The sequence below is a fragment of the Engraulis encrasicolus genome, chromosome 21 (assembly GCF_034702125.1).
Source record: "Engraulis encrasicolus isolate BLACKSEA-1 chromosome 21, IST_EnEncr_1.0, whole genome shotgun sequence".
In the NCBI taxonomy this organism is placed as follows: domain Eukaryota; kingdom Metazoa; phylum Chordata; class Actinopteri; order Clupeiformes; family Engraulidae; genus Engraulis; species Engraulis encrasicolus.
Genome location: NC_085877.1, coordinates 3,097,813 through 3,116,864, shown reverse-complemented (window position 1 = coordinate 3,116,864; position 19,052 = coordinate 3,097,813). Strand labels below are relative to the sequence as shown.

Below are 19,052 nucleotides of genomic sequence, written 5' to 3'. Positions count from 1 at the left end.
ATGCCGTTTTCATTCAGTGTATTAACACATCATCCAAAATGTGGAGTCTGGATACAGGTGCTAAATTTGCATGTGCCCTCATCTAATCTGATGAATGTGTAGATTTGTCAGGTCTGATAGGAGTCCAGTGGTCTAATTTCCCAGGAATGATTACTCAAGTCTTATATGAATCATGTGGTCTATTTTGATGGAAATGATCATAATCCAGATGGACGATATTGTGGTTCTCATCTGCTTTGATGGGAGCAGAGCTGTCTACCGGGTTAAGAAAGGAAAAATTCGGCCACAAATTTGATCCAACCAGCTTTGAATCATCTGATTATTGAGCACTCCAGACAGGTAGAGTAGCTACTCATTGGGGTCACCTGTGTTGGAAGGAAACTGTGGCAGGGTTTTCACTTTCTGGACCCAGAATTGACACCTCTGGACGGCAGCCATGTGGTCTGCAAGGTCTGATTGGTTAGCTGAGTCATATGCTGTTTCTCAAATGGCACACACACACATGTTTCAGTGCGTAAAATTCAGTGCGCTGAAAGTCCAAACTTTCCCTCTGCTCGACACACTAAAGACCTCAGTGCACTGTTTGCACTTCGCACTAAACGTCAGTGCACTGACGCAGAAATACATGTTCACATCTGCTGAATTTGATTGGTGTAAATGTAGTCATGTGGTCTAATCTGCTAGATGTGATTGGCCGGGCCTGCTTCGTACCCGGTCCTCCTGCTCTGCCTGCAGCTCCTTGACTCTCTCCAGCAGCCCCAGCTTGGCCTGCTCCACGTTGGTCACCTGACCTGTTATCTTGATCACGTCAGACTGCTGATCAGGCTGAGGCACAGAGATGTTCACCTGGGAGAGGGAGGGAGGCGGAGAGAGAGACAGGTGAAATAATGACAGATATAGATAGACAACATATCAACGGAATACATCAATACAAGTCATGTCAATTAAGTTAAAGTTTGACTCTGAAGTTTGAATCTAACATTAATGACCAGATGGATGCCTGTCCATTTAATATCATGGTTATTATTTTAAATGTCTGCATATGGTATGCAGAATACTAATCAGAAGGCCCTTTTCCACATACAACCTGGCCGTGTCGAGCTGAGTGGTGATGTCCAGTCAGCCTGGTTTGTGTTTCCATTACAAATCATGTTACCCGGAGAAAGGTAGGAGTTACGTTTTTTGACACTGTCACATAGCATTACTTTACGTAGGCTGCTTGACTAGCGTATGTCCGATGGTGGATACCTAATCTATTGAAGTAAGCTGTAAATAGTTTGTGTGATATCATATTTGGATACTACAATGTTTTTTAGCTTCGATTTTAAAATCAAAGTCTCAATAAATAAATAATAAATAAATAATAAATAAATAAATAATAAAGTCTCAAACTTGGTAGTAGGGGAAGTAGGCAGCGACAGCTTGGTTCAGCCGGCTGAAAGAATAGAAGGATGGCTGGTTATCGAGCGTTGGCTAATCGAAAGGTAATAAATGGCAGCCAAGTCATGCCATTGCCATGTCAAGCTATACCGCGTAGAAAACAAGAATTCAACCTCCCTCCTCCTTTCTCACTCTACACTCTACACTCTACACTCCCACTCTAATCCGCTCTTCCATTCACTCTCTCCCTCCATCCCTCCCTCCCTCCGTGCTGTAGTGTACCTCGTACTCCTCCATCATCTTCCTGATCCCATTGCCCTTCTGGCCGATGATGTACCGATGGAGATCATAAGGCACCTCTACATCTATCGTCACAGGCACCAGAGCCTGGAGAGAGAGAGAGAGGGGGGGGGAGAGAGAGAGAGAGAGATAGATGAGAAGAGGTAGGAGAGTGTGATCAGTAGAGAGAGGGAGGGAGAGAGAGAGAGAGACAGAGAGGTTTGTAGAAAAAGAGAAGGAAGTAAGAGGGAGGGGTTGGGGGTGGGGATGAAAAAGAAGAGACAGAGAGAAAGATAGAGAAGAGAAGAGATAGGGAGAGGGGGGAGGAGGAGCAGGAGAAAGGGAAAGAGAGTGAAAAAGGAGAGGTCGACAGAAACAGGGGATGAGTGAAAGCGAAAGAGAGCAAGAGCGAAGGAGACAGAGGCGAGGTGAGGGAGGTGTGAAGTGGAGGTCAAAAGAGATGGCAGATTAATGTGTGAACACACTGAGCCTCAGCCATGATGTAATGCTCTGAGGGCAGAGGTGACTCACGGGTAATGGGTACTCATGGCTAATGTGTGTGTGTGTGTGTGTGTGTGTGTGTGTGTGTGTGTGTGTGTGTGTGTGTGTGTGTGTGTGTGTGTGTGTGTGCGTATGTTAGTTACCAGCAGGGCCTGTAATGTGTGTGTGTGTGTGTGTGTGTGTGTGTGTGTGTGTGTGTGTGTGTGTGTGTGTGTGTGTGTGTGTGTGTGTTAGTTACTAGCAGGGCTTGTACAGTACTGTGTGTGTGTGTGTGTGTGCGTATGTTAGTTACCAGCAGGGCCTGTAGTGTGTGTGTGTGTGTGTGTGTGTGTGTGTGTGTGTGTGTGTGTGTGTGTGTGTGTGTGTGTGTGTGTGTGTGTGTGTGTGTGTGTGTGTGTGTGTGTGTGTGCTGTATGTTACCTACCAGCAGGGCCTGTCGAGCCAGCTCGCACTTCTTCTCCCGGCCCGAAATGGCGATGATGTCACACTTGCGGGGGGCCTGCTCGGCCTCGGGGCTGGCGTCACCGTTCTCCTGCGGATGGACAGCCTCCTGACCTGCTGATGACGACACTGTCATGAAAAAAATGTTTTTAATTTGGAAAAAAAAATACACTCAATACTTAAACACATACAACTTTACATGTTTTACGTTTTTTTTTTGGGGGGGGGGTTCACCTTTATGAAGCAGACAGGAGAGTTGTGAGGGGTCGGCAAAGAACCTCGGGTCGGAATCGAACCCAGGTCGCAAAATGCTACACAAGTATACAGCATATCAATTTATACAATATATATGTTTTTTTTACACAAAACTGTGTGAACCATCGTACAAATGCCCAGGTTATTTTGCGCTCACTGGAATAATGCACCCTTTTAGTGTTAGTCTTTAGTCTTTCATTTGTTATATGCTCCTTTTATTTTTCCCATTTTTATTTGTAGCAGAAATGTATACACTCAAGAAGCCTGCTACTTAACTTAAACAATAAATGTAATAAATGCAGATGAATAAACCCCCTTTAGACTTATTCCAACATGTTTAATGGTGCTTTAAACCCACAGGTTTCCACCAATACACAGCTGTGTTCTGTACCTGTCGTCTCCTCTCTCTCAGGGAACTTGATCTGGACCTCGAAGTCTCGCGTGATCTGCTGGATGCGGCATCCTTTGGGGCCCATGACGGCCCGGTGGTGCCTCTGGGCGATGGTCACCTCCACTGTCACCTGCGCCTCCTGTGGACACACACACACACACACACACACACACACACACACACACACACACACACACACACACACACACACACACACACACACACACACACACACACACACACACACACACACACAGGGGTCAGAGGTCAGTAGTGGGTCGTGACCTTTGCAGAACCATTAACCATTAAGTAAGTTAAGGTCAGAAGACACACACACACACAGATTCACACCCTGTATTACACTTTATAACATTCTGTTCTATTTCGTTTCTCCTGACCGCCAGGCGGTGCTGTCAGCACTGAATATTCATCAAATGCTCCCATACAGGTCGAGAAATTAATACTAATAACAAATTCACTTGGTGACATGGGGTGACATGCATGCCGTGCTCCAGAATTTAAGCCATGCTCACCCCGGAAGTGACCTCTTGGCAATCTTCTCGTCAGTATTCTGTGTGACTGCCTTGAATGTACTGTTCTCTATACATTTCATAATACGCATGTCCTCAATAATCTCCTGGATGTAATGTATATTTTTACCTGTAATAATAATATCAATAATAATCTATGGGTCATCTATGATATCTTGGATGCGCCTCTTGCCGGCCTCAAAGTAGTGCTACTACCTATATACTGTACTTAGTTAAAACATGCTCTGTATAACATTCATACCACACACCAGGGCTTCTACGATCTCCTGGATGTAATGTATGGTATAATGAAAGTGAAAAGTGAAAGCCCATTGGGAAACTCCAACTCCTATTGTCCTTGTGACACAGCACTCCACAGCACACAAGTGCACACTGCACACTGCACACAACGAAATTGCATTTATGCCTCACCCGTGCAAGGGGGCAGCCCTCAGTGGCGCCCCATGGGGAGCAGTGCGGTGGGACGGTACCATGCTCAGGGTACCTCAGTCATGGAGGAGGATGGGGGAGAGCACTGGTTGATGACTCCCCCCACCAACCTGGCGGGTCGGGAGTCGAACCGGCAACCTCTGGGATGCAAGTCTGACGCCCTAACCGCTTACCCATGACTGCCCAGGTGTGTAATGGTATGTATTGTAGGTTCTCTGTAATATTGCTGTATGGTCTGGATGTAATGTATAATATAGCCTGTACTCTACGTACCAGGTCCTCTATGATCTCCTGGATGCGCCTCTTGGCGGCCTCCACACAGTCCTTGGCCCCCTTGAGCGTGATGCGGTCGCTGTGCGTGCCGGTGCGGGGGAAGCTGATGGCCACGCCCCCGTACTCCTCCGCCAGCTCCCGCAGCACCTGCCCCCGGCGACACACGAAGTGGCGATGGTGACGCACCTCCACCACCATGCCATCCTCCACCACGTCGTCCTGATGAGCAGAGGATGAGATGTATGAGAGATATAGCAGTTGTAGGAGTTAGAACAGGGGTGGTGATTGGAACCTTATTCATTGGAGGGGCCAGTTTTAATTCCACCAAGGGCCGTAAAAGTCCTGCGAGGACCGTACAATGAACGCAAACCAGGATTTCCCCCTGCACTTCAGGCTTATATTGGAGGCAGCCGCCTTTAAAGCAGACCCCACCTTCTGTAGGTCCCCTGAACATAACTTAATTGTATTGCAAATGTAATTTCTATGATTCCTTTACGAAATATTTCATATTTCATGTGAAGCTGCATAACATTAAAATTATATCTGGGGCCCAGATAAAACGGCCTCAAGGGCCGTTAATGGCCCTCGAGACACAAGTTCCCCACCTCTGAGTTAGAGAGACAGACACACAACGTGCTGATGTACTGTAATTCTCATTCACACAATACACTTTCCCTCCATCTTTTCCATTCACGTCCCTGTAACCCTTGCCCTGATTGGCGGTTTACCAGGTTCTTGACGAGTATCTCCAGCTCGCGTTGGGCGAGCCGCACGGCCTCCTCGCGGCCCACGATGGTGATGAGCTCCTGCTCGGGCTCGTCGGGGGAGGGGAAGATGATGCGGGCGCCCGTGCGGTCGCGCACCCGCCGGATGTTGGCGCCGCCGCGGCCGATCAGGAACTTGTGGTACTCGGGCTTGGCCGCCAGCTCCACCGTGAAGTTGGCCACTTGCTGCCGAGAGGTGGAGGAACACAAAGGCATATGTGAAGAGGTGCGAAATCCCACCTGGGAGACTCCCGTTGTCATTGTGACAGTGCTCACTCCACACAATAAAATTGCATTTATGCCTCGCCAGTGCAAGGGGGCAGCCACACCAGGGGGGTATTCCAAGAACCTGGCTTTGTGGTAAAGCAGGTTAATTTAACCTTCAGGTAGTGGTAAATCACCTAGTAGAAGAGCCTGCGGCCCTTATTTTCTTAACTTAATGACACCTGTTCACCATCTATGGCAGGTACTACTCCCTGTAGGTTAATAGACAGCTTTATATCTTAACCATATTGCTGGAATTCCCCCCAGCTGTCCTATTTATTGACTATTCCAATCAGACCAAGTGCGAGTCCTCACCTTCTCCTCAGCGAGCTGCAGCAGCTGCTTGCGTGCCTTCTCCACCTCCCCCGCAGGGCCGCGGATGGTGACGCGGTCGGATCCCGAGCCCTCGGAGGGGAAGTGGATGTGCACGCCGCCGCACTCCTCCATCACCGCCCGCACCAGGCAGCCCTTGGAGCCGATCAGGGAGTTGTGCAGCTTGGCCGGGATGGTCACCTCCGTCTCCTTGATGTTGGCCTGGTGGAGGGAGAAGGAACACCATGCTGAAGTAAACATTTTGAGGAGCGGAGAATTGTCCGGCATCTGGTGCCTGCCAAGCCATTGTCAGGGAAGTTTCCTTTGGAGTGTGCATTGTTCTAAGCTGTTTCAAAGAGGCTACTATTTCAAAGTCAAGTAGTTTGTTTGAGCCCACATTTAGTCACAGATCTACAAACCAAAGTAAAATACAATCTAACTGCCTTACTGGAGCAGCCTTTTTTGATGTCCTAAATGACAAATATTTTTTAATGTTAAATTAGGGACAATACATGTCGGAGTTGATTAAGTTGACAGTAAGTTGAAGGTGTTGGTCTAATTACTGTTTCATAAACAGAATGTTTTTCAAGAGTTTCTTGACAACAGAAAGGTCTGTGCCTTCTCCCTGTAAACACAAAAAGGTTATGACTATCGCTAATAAGGTTGTTATTTCAGACCCATTATCGACTTGGTCCTGTCATGTTACAATATTGATTAGTCTATTATTGTTTATGAGGGGTTGTTAGCGGAGCTACTTAGCCGTTACGCTGAACAAGGTCAATGTCCAAGACTGTGCTTAAATTACAGCCAGAACAATGACTATTCTGACAGCTCATTTTTTTTGTAGCATCACAAATTGTTGTGCTTTATTCCTTCGTTGCCTTGTTGTGTACATTTGTGCTGAGACAAGAGTTTCCAGAGGGTCATTAAAGCAGCAGAGAACATTGTTGGCTGCCCTCTCCCCTCTCTGAAGGACCTTTACAGCACCCGTTGCCTAAAAAGGCAAATTCCACAAGAGACATGCCACACCCAGGACACAACCTGTTTGACCGCTGCCATCTGGCAGTAGATACAGATCGATGAAAAGCAGGACAAACCGATTGCAGGATTTTCAAATGTAAATACGTAGATTAAAAATTATATAAAAATATTTGCGCACATGTTTACCAAGGTCAGCGAGTGAGTGAGTGGATGTGCGTGCATGTGTCTCACATGGTCTCTCTGGATGGTGAGGATGCGATCTTGTGTGAGTGAGTGAGTATCTGAGTGTGTGTGTGTGTGTGTGTGTGTGTGTGTGTGTGTGTGTGTGTGTGTGTGTGTGTGTGTGTGTGTGTGTGTGTGTGTGTGTGTGTGTGTGTGTGTGTGTGTGTGTGTGTGTGTGTGTGTGTGTGTGTGTGTGTGTGTCTCACCAGGTCTCTCTGGATGGTGAGGATGCGTTCTCGTGCCGCCTCACAGTTGGCCTTCTTCCCTGTGATGACGATCATCTCTGAGTCGCTGTTCTCCGTCGGCAGGTCGATCTTCGTGTTGGTCTCTTCGCGGATCTGAAGACACACACACACACACACACACACACACACACACACACACACACACACACACACACACACACACACACACACACACACACACACACACACACACACACACACACACACACACACACACACACACACACACACACACACACACAGAAACCGTGAGCGAGGAGCTATTAGCATGGTTCAGTGTATAATGTGGTTACAGGTATTGTTAAGATCCAGTGTACGCCGGTTGTTGATCCTCATACTGTACCTTCTTGATGTTGGCGCCTCCTTTGCCTATGATGTTCTTGTGGAACTGCTTGAAGATGGGCACTGAGATGGAGAAGCTGTTTTCGATCTGAAGAGACAGAGCATGGTTGAAGAAGGAGCAAGAAGAAACGACGTACTGTACAGCACAGATACACACAGTGATGACACTACACTAGGTGGCCATCATCACCACGTCAGGCATAGAGAAAGGAGAAGAGAAGGACAAAGACGGAGAGGAAGAGAGAGAGAGAGACGGTGAGGGGGAGGAAGAAGTGGAGGCAGCGCCATCTCTGTACCAGGTCAGCGATCATCTTCTGCAGGAACTTGCCGCACTTCTCCACCTCGTTCTTGGGACCCCGGAGCTGCACGATGTCGCTCTTTTGGGACGGGTCGGGGAAATTGATGATGACCTGAGGGAGGGAAGGAAGGGAGGAAAGCATTCCAAAATGTTCATCTTGTGTAGTTTTGTGTTTTTATTGTGATTTTTATGCTTTCATTTTCGTGGGGTGTATTGAACCTGTTTTGAATCACATTGGATTTGTGCAACATGTGCTTTAGAAAATAAAATGGCTTAGCATTGCTTGTTTCAGTGCAAAAAATGACACTGTGGTTTCCCTTGGCAGTATGAATGGAATGAATGTATACAAGAAGCCGTTAGACAATCTTTCATGGCCCAAAATTGCTCTCTACCTTGATATTAGACATTTGCCATGACTTAATTGCTGGCTAGTCTGTCTCACCTTGAAGTCTCTGCCTTGAAGTCTCTTTGATATGTTCTCCCCATTTCAGACAGTATATGTTAAGACTAATGATAGTACTGCAAATACATTCAGTTATAGCAAAGTTCTCCTGTAATTATGTAACTGAAGAGAAGCAAGTGGAAAGACAGCGAGGCTATGTGAGAGAGGAATGTTAGACATGTTAGAGAAGGAATGGGAGTTGGTTTACCTCTGGAAACTTGTCCCGCACTTCTTTGATTTTTTCCCCTTTTTGGCCGATGATAGTCCGATGGAATTTCTGTTCCACGATCAAATCTTTGGTTCGCTCGTTTTCCTGAGGAGGGAAGAAAACAGAAATGTTAAAAAAGCACAACCATACAACAAAAGTAGGGGAAGTGGGGTGAAAGTGAAAGGTAATCAGTTCTGCAAAATGTAAACAAGAGGAGGAAAAATGCCCACTGCGGCACTTTGAGGAAGCAGAGACAGGACTCAGCTTGACCTCTAGAAAGAGATGACTTAATCGTTTGGATGCCCCCCTCCTCACACACACACACACACACACACACACACAGGACTGCATATAAACACTGCACGCACGCACGCACGCACGCACGCACACAGAGTAAGAATATGCAGACCAATGTGTTTTTGTGCATGTGTGTCTGTATGTGTTTGTATACACAGTCAGTATGTGCTATAAAAAGACACAAACTGTACTGTTCACACACACACACATACACACACACACACACACACACACACACACACACACACACACACACACACACACACACACACACACACACACACACACACACACACACACACACACACACAGTCCCACAAGAGCCATGGTCCTCGCCATGCGCTGGGAACACAGACACCCACACCCACACTCAACTCACACACCCACACACACATACATAGTGTCCCAAAGGGCCCTTGGGATCTCACTATGCACTGGGTGCAAAGACACACACACACACAGTGCTCACTGCTCACCATGCGCTGGGCCATCTCCAGGAGTTCCCTGCGGGCCAGCTGCACCCCCTGAGGATCCCCCTCGATGCGCACCAGCCCACTCCGATCCGAGTCCTGCGGGATACGCACCGACACCTTATACTGCTCCTTAATACGGTTTACTGTGGAGAGAGAGAGAGAGAGAGAGAGAGAGAGAGAGAGAGAGAGAGAGAGAGAGATAGAGAGAGAGAGAGAGAGAGAGAGAGAGAGAGAGAGAGAGAGAGAGAGAGAGAGAGAGAGAGAGAGAGAGAGAGAGAGAGAGTAATGGTACATGGAGGAGGGTAAACATGAGAAAACATAAACAAAATAAACAAGAGAGAAATGGGGAAGTAATGAGAGAGACGGCCAGATACACACAGAGAAAGAGGGATGTATGGAGGAGGGAGCAGAAATGGAAAGCAAAGATAAAACAAAAATCAACGAGGGTTAAACAGTCATATTTGGGTTTTTGTATAGTTAAAAGCAAAAATCTCACACAGATGACAGCTTTGGCCAAAACACGTCTGCAATGGACATGGTGCAAATAAATAAAAAGATTCAAACTGGCCTTTCAAAAAGGGTTGTGTTTTGTGTACAGATTTAAAGCTAAAAACAAATCACACCACATATGGCAGGGGCAGCGCAACCGTGGGGGAGTGCCTTTTACACGCAGCAGTTAAAACAGGTGCCTGATGTGCAAGTGTGTGTGTGTGTGTGTGTGTGTGTGTGTGTGTGTGTGTGTGTGTGTGTGTGTGTGTGTGTGTGTGTGTGTGTGTGTGTGTGTGTGTGTGTGTGTGTGTGTGTGTGTGTTTTTATATATTCTTTTAGACTAATTGCCACTGGGCCTTTTTCACCCTCACAAACATGTGCACAGCCACACACACAGTCTTTTGCTGTGGGAGTACATGTGTTGTCTTTTACAGGCTGTGTGTGTGTGTTCCCCATCTGAGGCTTGCGTGTGTGTGTGTGTTTGTGTGTGTGTCACTTTGAGTGTGTGTGTGTGTTCCCCATCCGAGGCGTGTGTGTGTGTGTGTGTGTGTGTGTGTGTGTGTGTGTGTGTGTGTGTGTGTGTGTGTGTGTGTGTGTGTGTGTGTGTGTGTGTGTGTGTGTGTGTGTGTGTGTGTGTGTGTGTGTGTGTGTGTGTGTGTGTGTGTCTGTGTCTGTGTGTGTCTGTATGTGTTTTCCCCTGCGAGGCGCGTGTGTGTGTGTGTGTGTGTGTGTGTGTGTGTGTGTGTGTGTGTGTGTGTGTGTGTGTGTGTGTGTGTGTGTGTGTGTGTGTTTCAGAGGGCAGTGCTGACTGTGTTCTGTGATGTGGTATTTATAGCAGGGCTGCAAAGCACTCCAGAGCAGGAGCAAGAGGGAGGACGACCAGGACTGCCATCAGCTCATCACACACACACACACACACACACACACACACACACACACACACACACACACACACACACACACACACACACACACACACACACACACACACACACACACACACACACACACACACACACACACACACACACACACACACACACACACTGATACTTGTGTTCAGACAAACACACAAGCCCCATCGACTGACAAACTGCTCTGAGCCACAAGTCCCAACTACACCACCCAGCTGGAGAGAGACAGGCATACAGTACAAGCACCATCTCCTGTACCGACACCCAGGGGCAAAGAGCTAGGCTTGTTGACGTGACGGTCAGGAACGCACCCACAACCCTAGTGATGGCCACTCCATCACAATGGGCCTCCCTCAGCAGTTCTGACAGACGTGTGCCGTGCTGCGCTGTTACTTACTGTTTGCTCCGTTCTTGCCAATGAGGTGTCTGTGGAAGCGCTGGTCGATGTTCACTTCAGTGAAGTCCATCCGGGACAGCTGCAGACGAGGGGCAGGACGAGAGGAGAGATGCATCACTCCACTAAGCAGCTAAACTGCACTAGAAAGCTCTTCATGCAGACAGTACTGTGACCTCAGCTGTACCCTCAAACTGCCAATCAAGACACTCAGTCGGTCGTTATGGATATCTCTGTGTGCTCCAAAAGCTTATGCAACATTTGGTAAGTACCGGAAAATGCAAATGACTTGACAGCTGAGGTCGTTTTCATTTGAATGTGAGCAAAACATTTCTTCATATAATCAAGTCATTAAGATAACGCTTACCCATTGTGGTGCCACATTGCATTGTAATTCTGTACATTGTAATACATGTAAGAGTGGGGAAAAAATGCTCCTTACAGTGAAAAATGGCAAACAAAAGCAGGCATGAAAAAAGTACAAAACAATTCAACTAATTTATTTTGGACGAGTTTCATTTTTAGGATTTTACATTGTTTCCCATTTCTGGCAGTGCCTGAGGATTAGCGTGTGTCTAAAACGATAAAGAGATTCCATTCTAATCTAAATCTCTTTCCTTGGCACACAAGATCAGATTCTGATGTTTGGGATTGGCCGTCCTCATTGCATGTTGCAAGCAACCACATCCAAATTTGGCGTCCCTTTTCTGCAGTACTCAAATCCAATAGAAAATTCCACACACCTGCATTGATTAAAGTCAACTGCCAAATGCTACAAATAATAGTGGCAGGTGCAAAATTATAAGGAAAAAATGAGAGAATGCCAGAAAAGCAGGTGGTTGCTGTAATGGTCTTCATTTTTGGATGTATGTATGCAGTAAGCACTGATTTGTTGAAGCTGGTGAAATAAACACCAGAATTGCAGGTGGTTGCTCTACTGGACGTGTGTGTGTGTAAAGGATGGTGTTTTTCATATTTGTATGGGTGTGTGTGTGTGTGTGTGTGTGTGTGTGTGTGTGTGTGTGTGTGTGTGTGTGTGTGTGTGTGTGTGTGTGTGTGTGTGTGTGTGTACAGGCTTTGATGATTTCTTGAATGTGCGTGCGTGCGTGCGTGCGTGCTTGCGTGCGTGCGTGCGTGCGTGCTTATACTAGGTTGATGGTGTTCCTCACCAGGTCTTTGACGATCTCCTGGATCTGGGTCTGGGCCAGCTCCACCTCCTCTGTAGGCCCCTCCAGGCTGATCTTCTCCTCACCGTCTGTGAACTCAATGTGGACCTGGAGGGCAAAGGTCATGGCGGGAAAAATTATATTAATGTGTGTGCTCACACACAGAATACTGTACTGTATTGTATATATACATGTATACTGTATAAAATACGATTTAATATGATAAAATATTGAAATATAGTATATATACTATATCTTTATTAAATATATTTTAGGGCTTTTGTGCCTTCGACAGGACAGTGGAGAACACACAGGAAATAGATGCGAGAGAGAGATGGGTAAGGATCGGTAAATGACCCCGAGCTGGAATCGAAAACCAGGTCCCCAGCGCAAGTCATGGCACACCAGTCCACTGGACAATGTAACCCCCTGCATACATATATCTTTGATGTGATATCAAAGACATGCCAGATAAAAAATAATCTTTTCAAGCTATAATTTAAAAACGCTACAATCATATAGCTCATATTTTGATCGTACAATATTCTGTGACGTTTGAAATGGAGCCGTCACCAACTCAGTTATGAGCTCATGAGATGGTGACGGCTCAATTTCAAATGTCTGCGCCTAGGGACATAGGATCTGGTAACGTCTACAGAAGCCCTGATTAATATTATTAAATAATTCAGTTGCAAGACATGATACTGTACAAGTATTACTCAAGTACATAATTGTAGTGTTTTAATATGTGTGTGATTTATCTCTCTGTAAAGAATCTGAGCTCATAACTGAACATTCATACGCATTTCAAACATCTGTGTGAAGGTGATGATTCCTACAGTACAGATGGGGTCCATTTAAAAGCTGTTTTACATCCCCTCCACAGATAGCCACCTGGGTTCTTCTATCACATCTCCGCTCTGAGGGCTGTCTTCAAACACACAGACTTACCACGACTCCCGTCTGCATCAGCCGAGACGAGACGAGAAGAGACGCCCTACCTCTCCTCCACACATACCCCTCCACCCGCCCGCCTTTTTTATCCCTCTCTCTCCTCCTTTCCTTCACCGTTCAGCAGATTTCTTGATCTCGTTCCCTTTCATATCCTGCCAATTCTTCTATCTCAATTCCACCTCCCCCTTTCTTCCGTTTGTCCCAGCTGGCCACGTCATTAAAACCTTCTCTTTCATCCTTCTCTCCTAGTCCTACTCTCTACCTCCGTCTTTCTTGCTCTGTATCCCTCGCTCCCTCCCTTCCGTACGCTGGTTACTGTGGCGGCTGGCTGGTTTCACCCCCCTCTCTTCCTGCCCACACACTATCCCTCACTCCCTTCAATATCGTAGGTGGCTTTTCTTTTCATACCATACCACTTTTATAATCTATCACTCTATTCCTCTCTCCCTCTATTCATCTATCCATCACTCCCTTCCACACTCATTCTCTTCGGTAACTTTGGCAGAGGTTCCCCCACTACCATTTCTCACTCACTCACTCACTCACTCACTCACTCACTCACTCACTCACTCACTCACTCACTCACTCACTGTCTCACTCACTGTCTCACTCACTGTCTCACTCACTGTCTCACTCACTGTCTCACTCACTCACTCACTCACTCACTCACTCACTCACTCACTCACTCACTCACTCACTCACTCACTCACTCACTCACTCACTCACTCACTCACTCACTCACTCACTCACTCACTCACTCACTCACTCACTCCCATACTGTTCCTGCTGAAAAGAATCTCGTTCAAAGCCCTGCTTAGCCTTGCAACACCATCCCTCTACCCCTCACACCTTCTATTCATCTCTCTTCATCCCTCTCTCCAGTACCTAGGGTAGCTGCTGTGTGATGCGTCCTATGTTCTGTCCCTTCTTCTCCAACACCATGGCTGTGTCTCAAATGCCGCACTTGTGCACTTCGGGCACTGTTTTTCAGCGGCGGCCTTGGTGACAATGACACAGAGGAAATGTGGCATTCAGTTCAGTAGAAGAGTTTGGTCAACAGTTTCCTAATTCTGTAAGTAATGTTGATGGGGCACCAATCTTTTCATGCCAACCAAAGTATTGCATGTGTGATTGTTGTCCTTTGGGGTGAAGGACACGGAAATACAAGCACCAGACGCTGTGCATTGTAAACAGTAGCCAACTCATATTTTGGCGAGCTAATGCCATGCTCAGCCGTCACTTCCAGCGAGGGCACAGTGCATAGTGCTCAAATTTTTCCATGACACTATGCACTAAAGACCTCAGTGTACTGTGTGCACTGTGCACTGACTGCCAGTGCACTGACAAAAGTGCGTCATTTGAGACATAGCCCATCTCTCTACCCCTCTCTTTCCATCCTTCTACCCCTCTCTTTCCATCCCTCTACCCTGCCCTTCTCTCTCTATCCCCCTTTACACATCCCTCTACCCCTCTCCCTCCATCCCTCTCTCCAGTTGGTACCTTGGGTAGTTGCTGTGTGATGCGTCCGATGTTCTGTCCCTTCTTCCCGATGATGAAGCGATGTAGCCAGGCGGGGGCGCTCACCTCCACCACCGTCACACTCTTGGCCTGCAGGGGGGACACCAGACCATCAGAGGACACACACACACACACACACACACACACACACACACACACACACACACACACACACACACACACACACACACACACACACACACACACACACACACACACACACACACACACACACACACACACACACACACACACACACACACACACACACACGGGACTCACTAATTTGACGCCCTTTCGATACTGATGTCTTAAATCATACAACCCTAACCCTAATCCTAACCCTAACCTTAACCCTAAGCCTAAACCTAACCCTAATCCTAATATAACCCTAACCTTAACCCTAAACCTAACCCTAACCCTAACCCTAAATTCGCTTGTTTGAAATGTTTGATTACCATGTAAGACATCAGTACCGAAAGGGTGTCAAACTAGTGGGTCCCACACACACACACACACACACACACACACACACACACACAATTGTCCTGCAGGGGGCATCGCAGATTAGAGCATAGGCGCCCACACCACCAACCAACACACCCAGCTCACACACATACTGGTGCAAAAATGCACATACACCACCACCAGACTCAGTCTCACAAACACTCACACACACACAAAAAAACGCAGGACAAATTCCCTACGGGGAAATAAAGGTTCCATTCAAATACATGTACACACACACACACACACACACACACACACACACACACACACACACACACACACACACACACACACACACACACACACACACACACACACACACACACACACACACACACACACACACACACACACACACCAACAGACCTAGCCTCTCAAACACCAAACAAATGTGCACGCACGCACGCACGCACGCACGCACACGCACACGCACACGCACACACACACCTAGGAGGCAGCCAGCAGTGTGAGCCAACACAATTAGAGTGCCACCTCTCCTGGGAGGAGATAGACAGAAACGTCCAGCACAGCAAATTACAAAACTGTTAACTTCAGATATGCCTGTATATTATTGTGCTGGGTTTGAAAATGTCGGTAACATGGTGGGAGAATGTTCTTCATGGTTGTGTTAAGGTGGCCAACACAAATAAATGTCTGAAAGCCGTAAACACAACCATAAAATGAATCCCACCTCCAAACAACACGTGTATGGATAATAATAATAAAAAAAATAAAGAGTAAATTAAAATATGTTTCTTCCATTTCTGCCATGTAAACATCTCCACAAACAGCTCAAAAATATCTAGGGTGGCCCTCACAGCTTAGTATGCAGCCTGCCCAGCCAGGCTCTCTTGTACTGCAGGTGAAAGACCAGATTCGGGTTTGAAAATGTGGGAGGTAGCAGTTCCCTTCCTTTGCAACATATGGTGGCAGCATTAGCATTGGCATTCATGTTTTTCAGTATACACTCTGATCATCCAAACCAATGAGCTTATACTCAAAGGCAAGGTCAGCAGTACAGTTTTTCACTTTGACTGATTGAGTTTTCTTGATTGCAATCAGCACCGTGTTTTCTGCAAAATGCATAAGTCTGCGCGTAATGTTGTGTTTAATATGCCTCACTTTGACAGTAAGATGGTGTGTGTGTGTGTGTGCGTGTGTGTGTGTGTAGTCCAGGCTACGGACCATTGGTGACGGAGCCTTCTGTGTTAATGCCCCCAACCTCCACTTCCACCCCCTCCTCTCTGCGCCCCATCTTTTGTAAAGCCACCTTGGGTTAATTGAAAAGTGCTATATAAAACTAAGTCATTATTATTATAGTGTGTGTAGTGTATGTAGTGTGGTTGCATTTGTGTGTTTCAGTCCATACCTTGGCGTAGACCTGTGTGAGGGCGGGCCCCAGCTTGTCGGGCTCTCCTCTGAGGATGATGGTCTCCGATCCCGAGTCCAGGGGGGGCATCTCCACGGAGACCCCCGTGCTCTCCATGATCTCCTGCAGGGTGTTGCCCTTGGGCCCGATGATGTACTTATGCTGAGACTTCTTCACCTCCACCGAGATGGTGGTCGTCTTGCGCTTCTAAACACGGACACAGAGATAGAGAAGAAAAATCACACACTTGAGTAGATAAGACATAGATGTCATTCACCATCCACCATCTTGGTGGTCGTTTTGCGCTTCTAAACATGGAGACGGAGCTTCAAGAGAAGCAATTGTTTGTTTTTTTTTCAAAAAGTGCACTCAACTCCAAACTGTTTTTTTACAAGGTCTTCGGTTCGAGCGAACAGATTTGTACATTTTTTGTAGAAATGCCACACTCTGATTGTAATTCCTGTGTTTTATTTTAGTGGATTAGCATGGCAGGCAGAGGTTTCGGCCTAAGCCTTCTTCAGCGTCTTCGGCTTCAGCGTCTTCATGACAACAGACAATTTACAGTGGCGAGTGCAGCTTTTCCACAAAATAGAGAAGCAAAATACACTTGAGTAGATAAGACAGAAATATCATTCACCATCCACCATCTTGGTGGTCATCTTGCGCTTCTATATATGGAGACAGAGATGACGGAAACAAAAACACGAACTTTAGAGCAGTATTCAGAAAACAAAGTGCACTTCTTCACTTTAGAGCAGTATTCAGAAAACAAAGTGCACTTCTTCACTTCCATTCCATTCCATTACACTACATTTGGCAGATGCTTTTAACCAGAAACCTACAATCGAGGACATAATCACAGCCTTCAACACTTGCAGATACAAAGTGCACAGGAAGCATATGCCAAGTAGGGTTAGTTTTTTTTTAGTACATTAGCACAGGGTTAAGCAGAGTACGCACACACACAAACTAGGGGTCGACCGATACAGGTTTTTTAATGGCCGATGCGATACCGATATTTTTTCCATCACCCTTGGCCGATACCCGATTTCCGATACCCGATACGGCCGATGCCGATATTGTTTAAAAAGTGTGAAAAATCACAAAAATCAGTACTGTATCATTTTTAAAAAATCCTATCCCATCACCTTTTCACCACACCATAACATGAATAACAGGAAAATAACTCTAATGAATGAATGACGGTATGAAAGGCGGTGGAAATTAGACACTGAAACATATGTCGGTAGACACTCAGTTACAACGGTAGGTAAAAGATGGCAAATGGTGATTATTGACTGAACAATGAACCAGGGAATTAAAATCAGTAAAGAAAATGGATGGAGCTTAAACATTCTCCCTTTAGGCCTATTACATGCACATTGCATGTCATTCAGTGTCCACATTAAAATAGGATGCATCTAAAAGTCTAAAACTTTGTGGCAGCCTGCAAGGCTGTTTACTTTACTCCATGAGTGGGGGAGGGGTGACGCAGCTGCGTGCATTGCGGGTCTGCCAGCAACACAGAGCTGCCTGTCTGTAGTCAAAATCTCGGGGTGGGCGTATCGGCCAAACCGCATGCGTATCGGCCGATGCCGGTACACTTAATAAACGCAAATATCGGCCCGATATATCGGCCGGCCGATATATCGGTCGACCCTTAATACACACACACACACGCACACGCACACACACACACACCATAGAGTGCACCACACCTCTGGGCCAGCTAAAGCATCAGTGCAGTAAATAGTCACGAAAGAGAAGCATAATAGAGAAGAACTTCCAAGAACTTCGTCTTGCGCTTCTAAATGTGGAGGTGAAACAAAAACACAATTTGGAGTACTACTCTAGCAAGAACATTTGCCACTAGATGCAGTGCCCCAGAGATGGTGGTCGTCTTTCGCTTCCAAACATAGACACGACACAAAAACAAAATGTACAGTGCCATTCTAAGAAGACTTGCCACTTTTGACAGCCCTAGAGATGGTGGTTGTCTTCTTAACATGACGATGACACAAAACACAAGAGTACTGTACCAGAACTAGAAAAAAATTGTTATGTAGTTATATAAAACAGAATATCACTGATGACTGTTGCCAATTTTGCCACTTTGAGAGCCCCAGACATGCTGGTTGTCTTGGGCTTCTAAATATAGACATAAAGATGTAACAAAACACACATTTCTGGGTATTTTATTACAGATGTACAGTGCTGTAAAATGATTCAGCAATGAATGTTGACACTTTGAGACCTATGGGCTGCAACGACAGCCTGTATTCTCAAAGGGGTTAAGTTTTTAGAGCATATCATATAACAAGGCAACTCAAAACTTCAAGTAAACGAAATACATCATACAGGACAAAATAAATGAACTGCATTGACTGTAC

The 19,052-nt window shown here is 46.4% G+C and overlaps 1 protein-coding gene across 2 annotated transcripts in view; it reads right to left on the bottom strand.

Annotated features, from left to right (window-relative positions):
• hdlbpb (high density lipoprotein binding protein b) overlaps window positions 1-19,052 on the bottom strand; it is a 42,067-nt gene that overhangs the window by 5,008 nt on the left and 18,007 nt on the right. Inside the window, exons 8-23 of one of the 2 annotated variants that reach the window (XM_063187158.1) lie at window positions 16,663-16,869; window positions 14,766-14,873; window positions 12,315-12,419; window positions 11,149-11,227; window positions 9,352-9,491; window positions 8,579-8,683; window positions 7,927-8,040; window positions 7,632-7,718; window positions 7,250-7,381; window positions 5,844-6,062; window positions 5,229-5,450; window positions 4,501-4,719; window positions 3,248-3,386; window positions 2,585-2,730; window positions 1,663-1,767; window positions 712-846 (exon numbers count right to left, since the gene is read on the bottom strand). In XM_063187158.1, coding sequence (XP_063043228.1) covers window positions 712-846; window positions 1,663-1,767; window positions 2,585-2,730; window positions 3,248-3,386; window positions 4,501-4,719; window positions 5,229-5,450; window positions 5,844-6,062; window positions 7,250-7,381; window positions 7,632-7,718; window positions 7,927-8,040; window positions 8,579-8,683; window positions 9,352-9,491; window positions 11,149-11,227; window positions 12,315-12,419; window positions 14,766-14,873; window positions 16,663-16,869 — 2,262 coding nt within the window. The remainder of the gene's footprint in view (window positions 1-711; window positions 847-1,662; window positions 1,768-2,584; window positions 2,731-3,247; window positions 3,387-4,500; window positions 4,720-5,228; window positions 5,451-5,843; window positions 6,063-7,249; window positions 7,382-7,631; window positions 7,719-7,926; window positions 8,041-8,578; window positions 8,684-9,351; window positions 9,492-11,148; window positions 11,228-12,314; window positions 12,420-14,765; window positions 14,874-16,662; window positions 16,870-19,052) is intronic. The other variant, XM_063187159.1, reaches the window with a different exon arrangement.